The sequence below is a fragment of the Bemisia tabaci genome, chromosome 5 (assembly GCF_918797505.1).
Source record: "Bemisia tabaci chromosome 5, PGI_BMITA_v3".
NCBI lineage: Eukaryota > Metazoa > Arthropoda > Insecta > Hemiptera > Aleyrodidae > Bemisia > Bemisia tabaci.
The window spans coordinates 25337562-25351173 of record NC_092797.1 but is presented as its reverse complement, the minus strand read 5'-3'; the positions used below and the strand labels follow the sequence as shown (position 1 = coordinate 25351173).

General features: G+C 35.5%; 2 protein-coding genes across 2 annotated transcripts; one reads left to right on the top strand and one right to left on the bottom strand.

Moving 5' to 3' along the window:
• Positions 1 to 202: 202 nt before the first annotated feature.
• On the top strand, positions 203 to 5567 carry LOC109039603 (uncharacterized). Its single transcript, XM_019055162.2, has 3 exons — positions 203 to 1887; positions 2784 to 3014; positions 4825 to 5567. The coding sequence occupies exon 3, from the start codon at positions 4830 to 4832 to the stop codon at positions 5565 to 5567; it is 738 nt and encodes a 245-aa protein (XP_018910707.1). The 5' UTR covers positions 203 to 1887; positions 2784 to 3014; positions 4825 to 4829.
• Positions 5568 to 5602: 35 nt separating this feature from the next.
• Positions 5603 to 13312, bottom strand: LOC109039600 (uncharacterized). Its single transcript, XM_019055158.2, has 6 exons — positions 12561 to 13312; positions 11233 to 11343; positions 9852 to 9989; positions 9184 to 9321; positions 7590 to 7727; positions 5603 to 6637 (listed from the first exon to the last, which is right to left on the bottom strand). Exons 1-6 carry the CDS (start codon positions 12756 to 12758, stop codon positions 5603 to 5605), a joined length of 1758 nt encoding a protein of 585 aa, XP_018910703.2. The 5' UTR covers positions 12759 to 13312.
• Positions 13313 to 13612: the final 300 nt, after the last annotated feature.

Genomic DNA, 13612 nt, shown 5'->3' with positions numbered 1-13612 from the left:
AAGTAGACAATGAAGAAATCAACATGCTTATCATAATTACAAGTATCGTTAAAGGTAACAATATGGCTACTTCCTTCATGGGAAAGTTTTGTAAATATTCTGCATTTAAAATTGTCATTTAATGACCAAATGCTCCAAGAATCTTGCAAATTGTTATGAAAAATCTGAATTTCTTTGTACTAAATTGAGAGGTCAATTCATAATGAGCCTCTAGACAGGGTAAGAACTGGAGGCTCTAAGCACATGAATCTGCATCAGAATTTCGCGTAGAATTCAATGGTACAAACGGGAATTCATGAAACCAACTCATAAGCGAGAAATTTGCGTAAATAGAACGCGCATTTTTGAAAATCCCGCTCGCCGTAATATACAAATGACGTCATATTCTCGCGCACGATTTCCGGCGGCTGCTTGAGTCAAATCGGTGTCAACCACTTGTTTTGGCGCCGCATATGAATTGACGGACTGACGGTGACTGTGTTGAGATTTGAAAGAGAGATTGAGATTTGTTTTGAAATGAAAAGAGTGGCAAGTGGTTTTGTTAAAGCCGATTCGGGTAATTTGCCCTTAATCGACTCATTTGTGGTGAGAAATTTCTTCAAGGAAGAAGATGACTTCGTTGAACCTGAAATTCAGCATGGAAAAACTCGAAAGTAAGTATGTTCAATTTCAGCACTCAGAGAGGCTCTGTAACACTTTCATATGAATACGCATTCTTCAATATTCAGATGATAAATATTAATAAATCGGCAAAACACAGAATCTTTTTCGTGTGCTTTCAATAAGTCTATTCCAACAAAAGAAATACCTACTTAAATGTGACAACAGCCTGAAGATGTTACAATGATGGTTCGAGAGGAAGGAAGAGGGGGGTTGAATGACAGATATCAGCTGTTTTTATTTGTTTACTTTGCAGGCTCGAATTTATTACATTTTTAAGTAGTGTTATTTTACTATTCAAATTGAATGCATTTGTGAAATTGAAGCTGGTGTTATCTGAATACATTCTCGTATCTGAAAGTACTATTATTTCTAACTAACAACTGTCTTATGTGCATCTCAATTATTCCAACCCTGTGCGTAAAGTCCAGTGAGCAATGATGCAGTGTAACTGAATCTGTCTCTGATCCTGGCTCTTCCTTTTTAATTAATAATCATCAGTATTCAAACGAAACATAAAACAAAATATTGGATACGTAACCCAACTCAAATCCCAGCTAATATATTGGATGTATACTTGGGGTCAGGAGACATATTTTCTTGAAAGAATGTGGATTAGTCGTATGATAGACATGGACGGTTCATAAGCACTCTTCTTATCTTTATCATACGACTTGGTGCACTTCTAGGGAATGCTTCCTATTACTCCTCCTGAATCTCAATAGCGTAATGACTGTCTTGACAGCAATACTGTTATCACAGGCAGTTGTGGTACTAAACCATCGAAATCACGAACTGATGTAAGTAAGAAGGTGGAAAGGTATGGTGGATTTTTTTTACCTAATCCCGTCAACTGGGGATTGCTCTTCCCACTTAAGCAATAATATGAACTCTAAGAAGTTAAGCGACATTTGCATGAAACGGGCCAGTAAAACTGAGCAATCAGATACCTAGCGTGCCCGGTGGAAGTTTTCAGATAAGTTTATTGGCCCCCTTCCTTAGGTAACTTATTTCTTGTTTCCAGATCTACTAGACCATGTTATGGGGACAATGCCATTGGCTACATTCAATTAAAGAGAGAAAAGGGAATCTGCACCATCCTCGCAGAAATTACGCCAGAACACAATGTAAGGAAGGAAACTTATTCCATTCATTGTGAAATTGATGAAAATCCCGACAATCCGAAGATTTTAAAGGCGACATGCACTGATTGCGCTGCTGCTAAAGGTTTGAACTTTTTAAAATGATTCAGAAATACTCACTTACTACATTACCATTATTGGGCAGGCAAGAACCAAGTTGATGTGATAGGTAGCCTGTCTATAATAAACAAATGTTTGCCAATGATATTCAAAGTGCATTTCTCATATCAGACTCACTTTCCTGCCGTCAAATCAACTAAATCTGTCCCTGCCTTTGAGACAGTAACCTTCCCTTAAAATTTATTCACATGATGAAAATAAATTAAGCACCTAGATGGATATCAAAGTTCAAAATTGATTGACCAAGGCCTGATTTGGAATCAAAGTTTAGGATGTACCTATCTGAAAGTTAATGCGAACCCCAATGCAGCTTGATCAATTGATTTTAAGCTTTAAATGATGGCCTTATCGTTCCATTTCCAATTCCACGATGAATGAATATTCTCCAAAAAGAGGTTGATGTAAAGAAAAGAGGTCTTGGTCACTTACTTACGATGAAATTCATCCGACACTCTGCAGTTATTGCATTTTATGAATCACAAGACGTTAATAAGTACCATTCAATATTTATTTTTTAAATAATAAATAACAGGCAAGCAAATGGCATTAAAGTTTAGTCAATACTGAACAGAATATTGTTTCATGATGGATTAGAATAGAAGCACAAACAGGGAGACCACTGTTGCTTTAAGTAGGTATCACAACACATTTCGGATTTACTCTTGAAGAAAGTTTAAGTATGGGTTCTCACCTTAGAAATTTCAAATTATTATTTCCTGGACACATTTTGCTAAAATAAAAAAAAAAATAAAAAAGAAGGGAAAAAAAAAAGAAAATCAACATTCAGCATTGGCCGGCAGTAGGATTACATATTTTGCATAAGTACATCCTTTTGATTTTCTATTTTATCTTCTTTTTCAGGAGGATGCAAACATAGTGTCGCTTTTGTGACATGGCTCCATCGGAGAAGTGAAGAGCCCTCCGTGACTTCAAAAACTTGCTATTGGAAAAAGTCCTTCCTCTCCACTGTGGGAGGAAGTAAGAAATTTAAAGAGGCAAAGGAGCTGGCTGTGCCCCCGGAGTATAAAAGTTCCGAGGAAGAGAGGAGGAGTTTTCTGAAAGATATCTCAGTGGATCTAGCTTTAAAAGAAGGTAACTCAACTTATTTTACCAATGGTTCTAGTGATATAATCAGGCTAGTACATATATAGTCGGCGTAGGTAAAAGGGGTTGTCTCAAGGCACAATTTCCAGTTGAGGTTGCATATGACAGGAAAAAAGGATGCACAGGTAATCCAAAATTGTTCAACTGGGGGTACTTTGAGAATAATTATTTTCAACCCCCTTGATGCTTCCTGAAGTTTTCTGGAGATTTGTACTGAAGTTTCGATCGATGAAAGTACCTAAAATTCACATTGTTTTCAGAGCTTACTTGAATTTTTCTGCACTTGAAGTAAACTCAAGTTTAAAATTCCACTTTCTCATTAAAAAATCATCGTTCTTTAAGTTTACAGTGTTCTTCTGAGGTACTTAATTGCCAATGAGTTGGATGATTCTCATGGATATCAGCCTAACTACAATCTTCAAATCGATGGCTGAAGTGCAAAACAACGTATCTATGTCACAGGAAAATAGTAAAATCAGGTATTTTGTCAAATGCCTAGGCAAATAGTCAAATATTCTAGCTAAGATTGAAATTCTGATTCTTTTCCTCATTTTAGACAAAATAATTAATTGACCCTGTAAGCAAAAATTCTCAGTAAAAATTTGCATCACGAAATAGTATTTTAAACAATTTTCAGCTCCTGAGTAGACACATATCTTGATATTTTCAGCAAGTCAGAGAATGAAGCATTTTTAGAATTTCAACATTTAAAAATATGAGAAGCAATTTAGAAGGAAGAGACGACAAGAGTTTGTAGGTTTGATGAGATTTTTTCCACAAATATTGAAAACTCAAGAGCTCTCCGCCATTAATTCACAAAATTTTGTAGGCAATCAAAATTTAGCTATCTGCCTAGGCATTTGACAAAATGCCTGCTTTCACTATTTGCTAGCGACATCTCCATTGTGGTGTTTCAAAATTTCCTACTATTTTCTTTTTTTGAGGAAAAACAAGCTAACTTTATTAGAGCAGAAATATCAAGAAAGTTCTCAAGAACTTTTATGTTGAGTAGGTTTCTACCCAAAAACTAGAGAAAACAGGAAGTCTGCAATGCCACAAAGACAGATACAAAATATGACACTTTAGCCATTATTATGAAAAGACTCTATTTTAACTTTTTAAAAAGTCAAAGAGCTGTTGCCAAAAAAGAAATTCAATGTGCAGAGGCTGATTCGCATAAACCTGTCCATTTTGACCTGGCTCATTTTTCTTTGGAAAATAATGTCAATATTATTTATTTGCAGTTCTATAATATTAGTTAGTTATTAATCTGATCAGCGTAAGTATTTGACTGTGAATCTATTTGTTAAGGCGACAGAATTTGAGACACCCAAGAAATAAAAAAGCTGACTATTGGCAAGGATTAATTGTGCTTCTTTCTCTGATTTTATTGAGGTATAAAAGGGAAAATTTCTTCAAAAAATATGTTTTACTTTGTAAAATGAAACAACAAACTGGGCCAGGTCAAATTATTATTACTGTTCTTACTTTTTTTTTATTTCTTAACATTAAAAATGAACATTAGCATTTCATCACAAGTTTCCTAGGGCACATTTTAGACATAAAAATATAATTAAATTTTCAACATAAAATTTGACAAAGAGAAAAAACAGCAAGAAAAAGATACTGGTATACTCTTTCACAATAGGATTCCTCCAAGAGTAATCATTTTTGCAAAATTTTGGTAACACTCACTTAGAGGAGAGAGATGTTTTTACTTTTGTTACACTTTACCTACTTGTACAAGAGCAGAAGAAGAGCTCAAGCATTAAGCTACAACTTTATTTTTTTATTTCAGATGTCATGTTATCCAGGCAGTTGGACAGGAAACATGGCCTAGGGGTGGCCCAGCTAATCCTTGATTTTAAAGATTTAGATATTGCACAAGGTTCTCAGAATTTCATGGATTTCATGAGCACACAGATGGACCCTGCAGCTTGTAAAATGATTGAAAAATTGACTACCGCTCAAAGTCGTTCGGCTTTGTGGTTTACCATGAAGTATGGGAGAGTGACAGCTTCGAAACTCCATGAAGCAGCTCACTGCCAAACAGGTGACGGCTCTTACGTCAAATCCGTCTTTGGAGCTAAGCCATTTAAGGGCAATGCAGCGACGAAACGAGGCTCTGATCTAGAGGCTGATGTCAAAAGGAGAATCAGACAGCTTCTGGGCATCAGAATCTACAATACAGGCATCGTTTTGAGCAGCAAATACCCGATTTTTGGTGCCTCTCCAGATGGACTGACCAAGACTCATGTCATCGAAATTAAGTGCCCAACTTCGGAGGCAGCGTTCAATACTTATTTTAAAGAGAACAACCAACCATCGGACAAACACAAAGCGCAGATGCATCTGCAGATGCTTCTCACGGGTAGAAAAAAAGGCTATTTCTGTGTTGCCTCGCCCAAATTTGAGAGTAATAAATATGTAAAAATCGTTGAAGTTGATTTTGATGAACAATATTGTAATACATTAATAGAGGCTGCAACTAAATTTTGGATTGAACACATCTTTCCTCGTCTATACAGACAGAAAATGTGATTGTGATTGAAAATGGAAATGTGAATTGTGACAATTTATGTCTTTGTGAGCGGGGTTTGCAAATTAGCTAAAGCTGCAGCAATGATAACACAAGAGTCTGCTAAATTTACGAGGTCATGATGAAAAAGAGAGTGGGCAGATAAAAATTCATATTCTCTTAGTCTACCAATTACTCGCTCAATATGAATTCTTAGGCTTGCTATTTTTTTTCCTTCTTTCACTTCTTCTTCCGAAAGCTGTTCACCCATTTTTACACTTGGAGGTCTTACAAGTTTACAGTTCTGTTGCTCTAATATGGTCTCAACGTTTTTGAAACCCCTATCTGCCATCACGGTTACTCTAGGAAGAAGTTTTTGTAAGAAGCCACATTCTTTTGTAATTAACAAGTCAGAGATCCTACCACCAAAGCCTCCTGATATAAAATTAATGAACCCATCAGGCGTTGCTGATACAAAATACTTTAAAGTATTAGCCTTGTAATATTCCGACCATGTTAAAGCCTGATCAACTGGGTTGGAAGGCTTTTCTATTTCAATCTCAAAACAATCAATGATATAAGCTACGTCACTGTATGATGCTCGGAAAGGAACTGGCAAATTTGATTGAATTATATCTTGATTTGGCTGATAAATCAAACTTCTCAAATAGTCAGCTAATTTTGGAATGACCTCTCTAATAATTTTTCCAATGTAACTATTAGAATAGCCTAACATAAATCCCAACATGGTTGCAGATTCGTTACAACGAATTTTTCGAAGAGCAATCAAAATCTTTAATCGAGAACACTGAGTATATTCAGATAGGCGATCAATGATGATTAAAGCGCTTGGATTAACCCCCAAGAAAAATTTTGAATTATTCTCCATTAATTTTATGTTAAGAGCTCTAATTTTTTGTCTCTCATCTTCTTCTTCTTTTCTTTGGCTCAATTCATTGCTACTGGTTTGAGACTGGGCGTTTGAGGTGACAGGACTACTTGATTTAAAATCATAAAGGAAGTTCGGGTCTTCCTTTTTCTTCCTTTTTCTTCGAAGTCTTGTCTCCTTCGAACACTGTTTGGGGGATAAAGCCTGCAAAACGGAAGAAAAAATTCAAATAATATTTATAAAATGTATCAAAATGAAAAAAGACTGATTCGTTTAGTAAAATAAGTAAAATATCTGTTTATGCTCATGAATATGCAAAAAAAAAAAAAAAAAAAAAAAAAAAAAAAAAAAAAAAAAAAAAAAAAAAAAATTGTCAGAGCTTTTAATGAAGCAATGAGGAGAGACAAAAATCTCTAGGTAAAGGTCTTCACCATTTTCTAAAGCAAGAGGACAACTACTTAGCTGATTGAAAGATTTCAGTCTTTCTCCATACAATAAAATATTTTGTTGCATCGATGTACTTTGTAAATGAGTCAAGTCAAAAAATGAATCAGTGAGAACAAAAACACACCAACTCAGTAACTCAAAAATGCTCAATGTTCATTAAAGATAGTCAATTTTCATAAAGGTCATTGAAGTTAATGCATTTGTTCCAACTTGGACCTTTAAATTATCCTTTAGTACTTGTCTTTCGGCACAAAAAATATTTTTCTTCTGTTAACTTCTTCAACTACTGTGCAGTTTTGCGTGTGTCTTGATTATGTTCATTTTTTCGAGTTGGTGTGTTTTCATTCTCACTGATTCAAATGTGAATCTTTTTTCGCAAAGTTGCAAATAATGCAAGTCTCCTCTCATTCTCTCTTTTTCTTTTTTAAATAAAGCTGACTAGTAGCTTCAAGCTTGCTACAAATTTCTCCCGTTCACTCAATGAAAATCACAAAACATTTCAAGTAGGTATGTAGGTTAGTATCTTGTGAAGGCTATGGCTTTGAACATATTAATTTTATCTGATTATCGCAATCTTCTAAAAAACAAAATATGATTACGCATTTTCCATCTTTGCAAACGAGATGCACATTTAGTGACTTCAGCCATTGGTAAATTTTTCTCAAATGAATCATCTAAGGGAGCATAAGAGGGAGAGAATATTTCGTACTTGATAATTGATGGGTTGTGGATCCTCAGGCCAAGAAGTGTTTGTTGTAGAGCATCCAGTAGTGGCAATCAGTTCATCGATATCATTAGAGTCATTATGAGATTCACTGCAAAATGTGACCGGTTCAGTCATTTCATTCTGGAAAGAAAGAGAAATTACAGTTCTTTAATTGAAGTAGTTGAGTCAAAAGAAAGTATTGAGGTAGGAAAGTGAATAAATCAAATTAGGTACTTTAGTACAAGCTTAAACTGTGATGATGTTCAATAAAGAAAAATACATTTAAATGCTTCGGAAGAAAAAATATTTTCAGCACTGCTGTTAAGACCATTCAGTCAAAAACAAGTAAAAGCAGTGGACAGTTAAAAGCAGCTGATGTTGCTTAGGATATTACTCACAGAGGAAAAATAAAAGTTTGGTTTAAATTTTATGTCTCCAGCTCTAAAAGGAATCTGACTGCATTAATTTCATCAATACTTTTGCTACTTTCATGAGTTTTCAGCGAATTGTTACTTTATATATATTTTATTGTTTTACTTGAACTTGTGTTGATACATTGTCACAGGTATTTAAATACCTTCAACTTGTTCCTTTCTTAAACTTATAAATTTCTTCTCCACGTCGATTTCCTCATGTAAAATCATATTTTGACTCGGCTTCTGTTCAATTATTTTCTTTGCCAGCCTTCCCTCTTTTTACTCTGCCACTTAATCTGTTTAATCTTTTTACTCTCTTGTCCTAATTTCTTTCCGTGGCTTCCCTTGACAAACTTGACCTACACTCTTTATCAATTGATCACTTACACACCTTTTGCTTACGCATTCCATCTCTTGCTCATAGTCATTTTGTTACCGTACCAACATTCCTTTGCTACTACCTGGTACGCAGTTGCCACGTCTTCTTACTTCTTGATTCAGCCTCTTTGTCACACTTCTGTCTCAACACGTTCCTTACATTCTTTTTTACACTATTGTTAACCTTTTTATACTAATTTTCTGCTTTTTGTACATTGTTAACTTCAGTATTATATAACATCTGTGTTGTTAAGTCTATAATCTCTGTAGTTATTCGTTGCAAGCTTTCCCCTTTTTGCACAGCATTGCGCCTATTTTTTGCTTGAAGAATCCATCCTAGTATGAATGGTTCCGAAACCCGCATCTGCTCTAACGGGATTCCGCACATCTATCCCGATATACATCAATATAGATCGCTGGATAAATTGAATGGATGCATTCTCCTGAAGTTAGAGGAGGTTACTTATTTCTTACCTATTTCCACCCTTGATTGAATTTACTCCTCGGTGCAACTGGCGGAAGTCTGATGAGAATGGAGGGAAAAGAAATTTCAGGCACTGTTACTTTGAAGTTACTGAACCTAAGAACAGAATTCGTTGTGAAAATAGCTGCTTCGTCTTGTAATATTTTTCAGGGAGAAACTTCAATATTAGATCAATATTAGATGTAGATTATATTCTTTTAGTCTTGAGCTCAATAGAGTATCTACACGAGTATTGTTTACATGTTTGTCAAAGTGCATTTCTTAAATCATTCACCTGCGGAAGCACTGAGAGACATGTAAAAGAAATAATATTTTGTACCTCAAAACTGAAAACTTTCGGGTCCTCAGGCTGGGTTATATTGAACGCAGAGCATCCAGCATTGGCCGTCAATTTCTCAACATCAGGAGGATCATTCAGTGATACACTGCAGGGTTTGACAGGTTCAGTCAATTCATTCTAAAAAAAAAGAGAGCCATGGTTAGGAATATTTAAAAGTAAAGTTAGACAAGCATCTCTGGGATAAGCATATCAACCGTGAAAGTTCAAAAATGCGCACCCGTTTGCAGTGTTATAAAATCTCTACTACCAAGTTCTTTTAACAAAAGATAACAAACCGACACCATCACTTAACATTTTTGTGGAATATTCTCCACTTAGAGAAGCAAATCAAGGAAGATCTCAAAAAATTATGATGAGTATTATTTCATTAAACCAAAAAAAAAAAAAAAAAAAAAAAAAAAAGAACAGGAAGTCGGCGAGAAGATTGAAGGATTCAGAGCAAAATTCATCTCAAAGGCTACTTGAAAATCGATAAAAAAATGTAAAATCGAGACACACCTTTGTGCAGTTTCACCATTGATATCAATGGCCAAAGTGCAAAACCACATATCTCTATTTGCAACTTTACACACTTCCTAAATCCCACTCCTTAAATCATTCACCTAAGGAAGCACTGAAAGACATGTAAAAGAAATAATATTTTGTACCTCACAACTGAAAACTTTCGGGTCCTCAGGCTGGGTTCTATTGAACACAGAGCATCCAGCATTTGCCGTCAATTTCTCAACATCAGGAGGATCATTCAGTGATACACTGCAGGGTTTGACAGGTTCAGTCAATTCATTCTGAAAAAAAAAGAGAGCCATGGTTAGGAATACTTAAAAGTAAAGTTAGACAAGCATCTCTGGGATAAGCATATCAACCGTGAAACTTCAAAAATGCGTACCCGTTTGCAGTGTTATAAAATCTCTACTACTTAAGTACCAATTTCTTTTAACAAATGATAACAAACTGACACCAATGCTTGACATTTTTGTGGAAGATTCTTCAATTAAAGGAGCAAATCAAGGAAGTTCTCCAAAAATTATGATGAGTATTTTTTCATTAAACAAAAACAAAACAAGAAAGAAAAAAAAAAAAAAAAAAAAAAGTATTTTTTCTGTACAAATTTCTAGCTGCAAAATTGACTTGCTTGTCATTTAAAAAATAAAATAGGAGAGGAAATTTAGAAACACTGCTGTAGAGATACATCCTTGGCACTTTGGACATCGATTTTTGAGTGTTCAAGGTGAAAAGGAGTCCATGAAAACTCCAAACCGAGTTATTGACATTGGAGCATAAAGCAATGCTTTGGTCCATGTATGACTTAATTTGACAGGGGACATTGTAATGAGCACAGAGTAGATGCTTCTTCTTTAAATTTCATTTAGACAGTTTTTTACATGACAGTAAGTTTTAAAAACTGTCTCTAGGGGGAGATCTTATTGTTAATGTGGAAGCATAACGTTCATCAGATAGAACACAGATGAGATCCTCTGTATATTTCCACTTTCATCTTCACATCATCATTTCAAAGTTTCTCAATATTTGGGTTGTTTACTTACTGAGTTACTTTCCGGAGAGAAAACAAATGACAAAGAAAGTCTGTTCATATTTTGTCTACTGCCCTACCACATGGCCAATGACATTTCAAAAAGTTGGAATTTTTATTTGGAAACTTCTGCATGGACTGCTTTTATATTCCTTCTAATACTGGGGATCGATTTGTAGCGACTGAGGATCCATATGTAGTCACATTGATTGACTTTACTGATTGGTAATCAAAGGATAACTGAACTGATGCACACAAAATAGTATTGGATTGATGGGCTGTAATAGGTAAATTACTTTGCATTTTTCTAACGATTAACCTCAATAAATAATGAGCTCTTGTGACTTCATCAACAAATGAAATCAATCCATAAGACCACATCCTCACTGTAACAACACAGATGAGTGAAATTGTCTTTCAGTACTACCTTCATAAAAATTTGAAAATGATACTGCTGAAAACACAACTCAATCATTTCCTAGAAAGAGAAAGTTCACCTTTGGAAAAATGTGAGGTAAAACACCTTTCTTCAGCCGCAACTGACGATTTGGATCTCTTGAGGCCTTAAAAATTCGGTACATAGTCCAACCTTCGACATCATTATTCATCTGAAAAAGAACCAAAACAAAACAGCAAAATGTTTAAATGGTGTATGAAATGTCATTAAGTTTGAAGAGAAATAACTATATGTAAAGGGTACACAGCTATAATGATGATGATTTTAGGTATATCAAAATATTACATTAAATGCCTCAAACTAAGTGTATTAGGATATGAGGATATATAGAGCAAAAGGTTTAGGATTGCAACTTATGATTACAAAACTGCTGTAAGCACTGGACTGTTCAGTGAAAGCAGATGGTAACATTCACAATGCAACTGTTATTATCAGTAAATTCTTTTGTCTTTTTACTAATAAATGAGCTTAATTAAGTACTGTTGGACCCATCGTTCCCTGGTTTGAATTTTGGAGAGCAAACATGTAATACAGTGTCTTGTTACAAAACTTCCTGACGACTTAATGATATGACACTTTTTACTAAAAAATTATAACTTTCTTCATGAGTGCAGGGCAAACTCATTGTATGTTCAGACAACAGTAAATTTCTACTTGGTCTGCAATCACCATTGCTCAACACCTCAAGGCATGCTTTTAGATGGCTTTGTTGATATGTCTTTAATGATTCAAGATATAATTTTTGTCTCAAAATAGAATGAGCGAGAAATGAGAGCTGAAAATGTCTCATTGAGGGCTTGAACTTGCATGCACGCTTGACATGTCCATCAAACAGAAACTGGTTCTCCACACAACCCCTATTCGGTATAGGTGAAAGCAGCTTTTCAAATGGACATATTTCTATCAAATGGAACTAGGTGCCATAAGGGGCGGGAGGGAGAGAGGGGCTTGGATTGGCGGGTGTAACAGAACGCAGTGCTCATTCCGTCCTACACTCACAGTGCTTCTCCATAGCTCTTAGTTCTGTTTGACAGAACGCGCTAGCCAGGATTCTGAAATTCTCAAAAGGAACTCAATTTGGCGCTTAGTTCCATTAAGCAGAAATATGTCCAAATGAAACAGGACGGGAGCTGATGGTAGCAAGAGGGGTGGAGTGTAAATCAAGCTCCTCTGGAGGCGGCTATATAGTGCTTCGCCTTGTTATGATAAGATCTGAGACTCAACAAAACCATTGCTATGGATCATACAAGAGTTTACCAATCACAAAATTCAACATGTTGCTGTTTTGAAATCCTGTCCTAAACAGGAATTTTGAGTTAATAGTCATATTTACTCCATGCCTATTAGATGAAATGCAACGGAACTTACATCAAAGTGAACATCACAACAAAATTGAGGTGATTTCAGGGAGGAGGCACTCTGCTGCCTTTGTTGCTTTCCAACCGCAGCATACCACGTAATTCTGTCTCTGTTCCTAGGCACGTTGAAAAAAATTCTCTCCGGCGAGGACACTGAAGAATGGGGGCACTTAGGCACAAAACACTTTGTAACATACTTTCGTTCCATTGATAATAGCGATTTTAAAAATGATTCACACGTTGACGCAGGTAAGCATTATGTATGATTTAGAATAACCTCAAAACAGCACTCAGCAAAACACAGATTGCCGCGGTTGAGCAGCTGATACCGATTTGGTGTTGCCACTTCTGTTCAACATGTCTGTCCTTTTCATCCTTCACGATTTTTTTATCAAAAAGACACAAGGAAAAAAAGGGAAGCTATGCCGAGAATACTGTTATTAACATTACCACGGTTTAGTTATTACTCGCTGAGGTTGTTTCGTTCGTAATCGTATCTCTTTCAGTATTCACTTGGTTAGAGGCCGGCGCTATTTACACACTGATTTGACTCAAGCAGCCGCCGGAAATCGTGCGCGAGAATATGACGTCATTTGTATATTACGGCGAGCGGGATTTTCAAAAATGCGCGTTCTATTTACGCAAATTTCTCGCTTATGAGTTGGTTTCATGAATTCCCGTTTGTACCATTGAATTCTACGCGAAATTCTGATGCAGATTCATGTGCTTAGAGCCTCCAGTTCTTACCCTGTCTAGAGGCTCATTGCCATGCCAATTTGCTATTTGCGATTGGGTACTAATCTACTGAGAATAATTATTGAAATGCTAACTGGACATAAATAGGATTGTGATCACTGTAGAATGATGTATAAACGTTTGCTATTAATTCTGGTATATTAGTGTATACAATGTCTAGTTGACTATTGTAAATTGTTGTGATCTTATTATTTGGCAATGCTGATACTAAGGTATAATTAGGCACTAATGTGCTAAAAAATTGACTGTTAGCAGGAGTTAGGTTGTCAAAATTAAAATCTCCTATGAGAATAAATTTACAATCAA

Excerpts from the sequence above, each read along its gene's own strand:
- LOC109039603 (XM_019055162.2), top strand. The coding sequence starts at position 4,830 with ATGTTATCCAGGCAGTTGGACAGGAAACATGGCCTAGGGGTGGCCCAG.
- LOC109039600 (XM_019055158.2), bottom strand. The coding sequence starts at position 12,758 with ATGGAACGAAAGTATGTTACAAAGTGTTTTGTGCCTAAGTGCCCCCAT. Across the intron at positions 11,344-12,560 it reads GTTGTGATGTTCACTTTGAT|ATGAATAATGATGTCGAAGG; the intron begins GTAAGTTCCGTT and ends GTTCTTTTTCAG. Across the intron at positions 7,728-9,183 it reads CGAAAGTTTTCAGTTTTGAG|AATGAAATGACTGAACCGGT; the intron begins GTACAAAATATT and ends CTTTCTTTCCAG.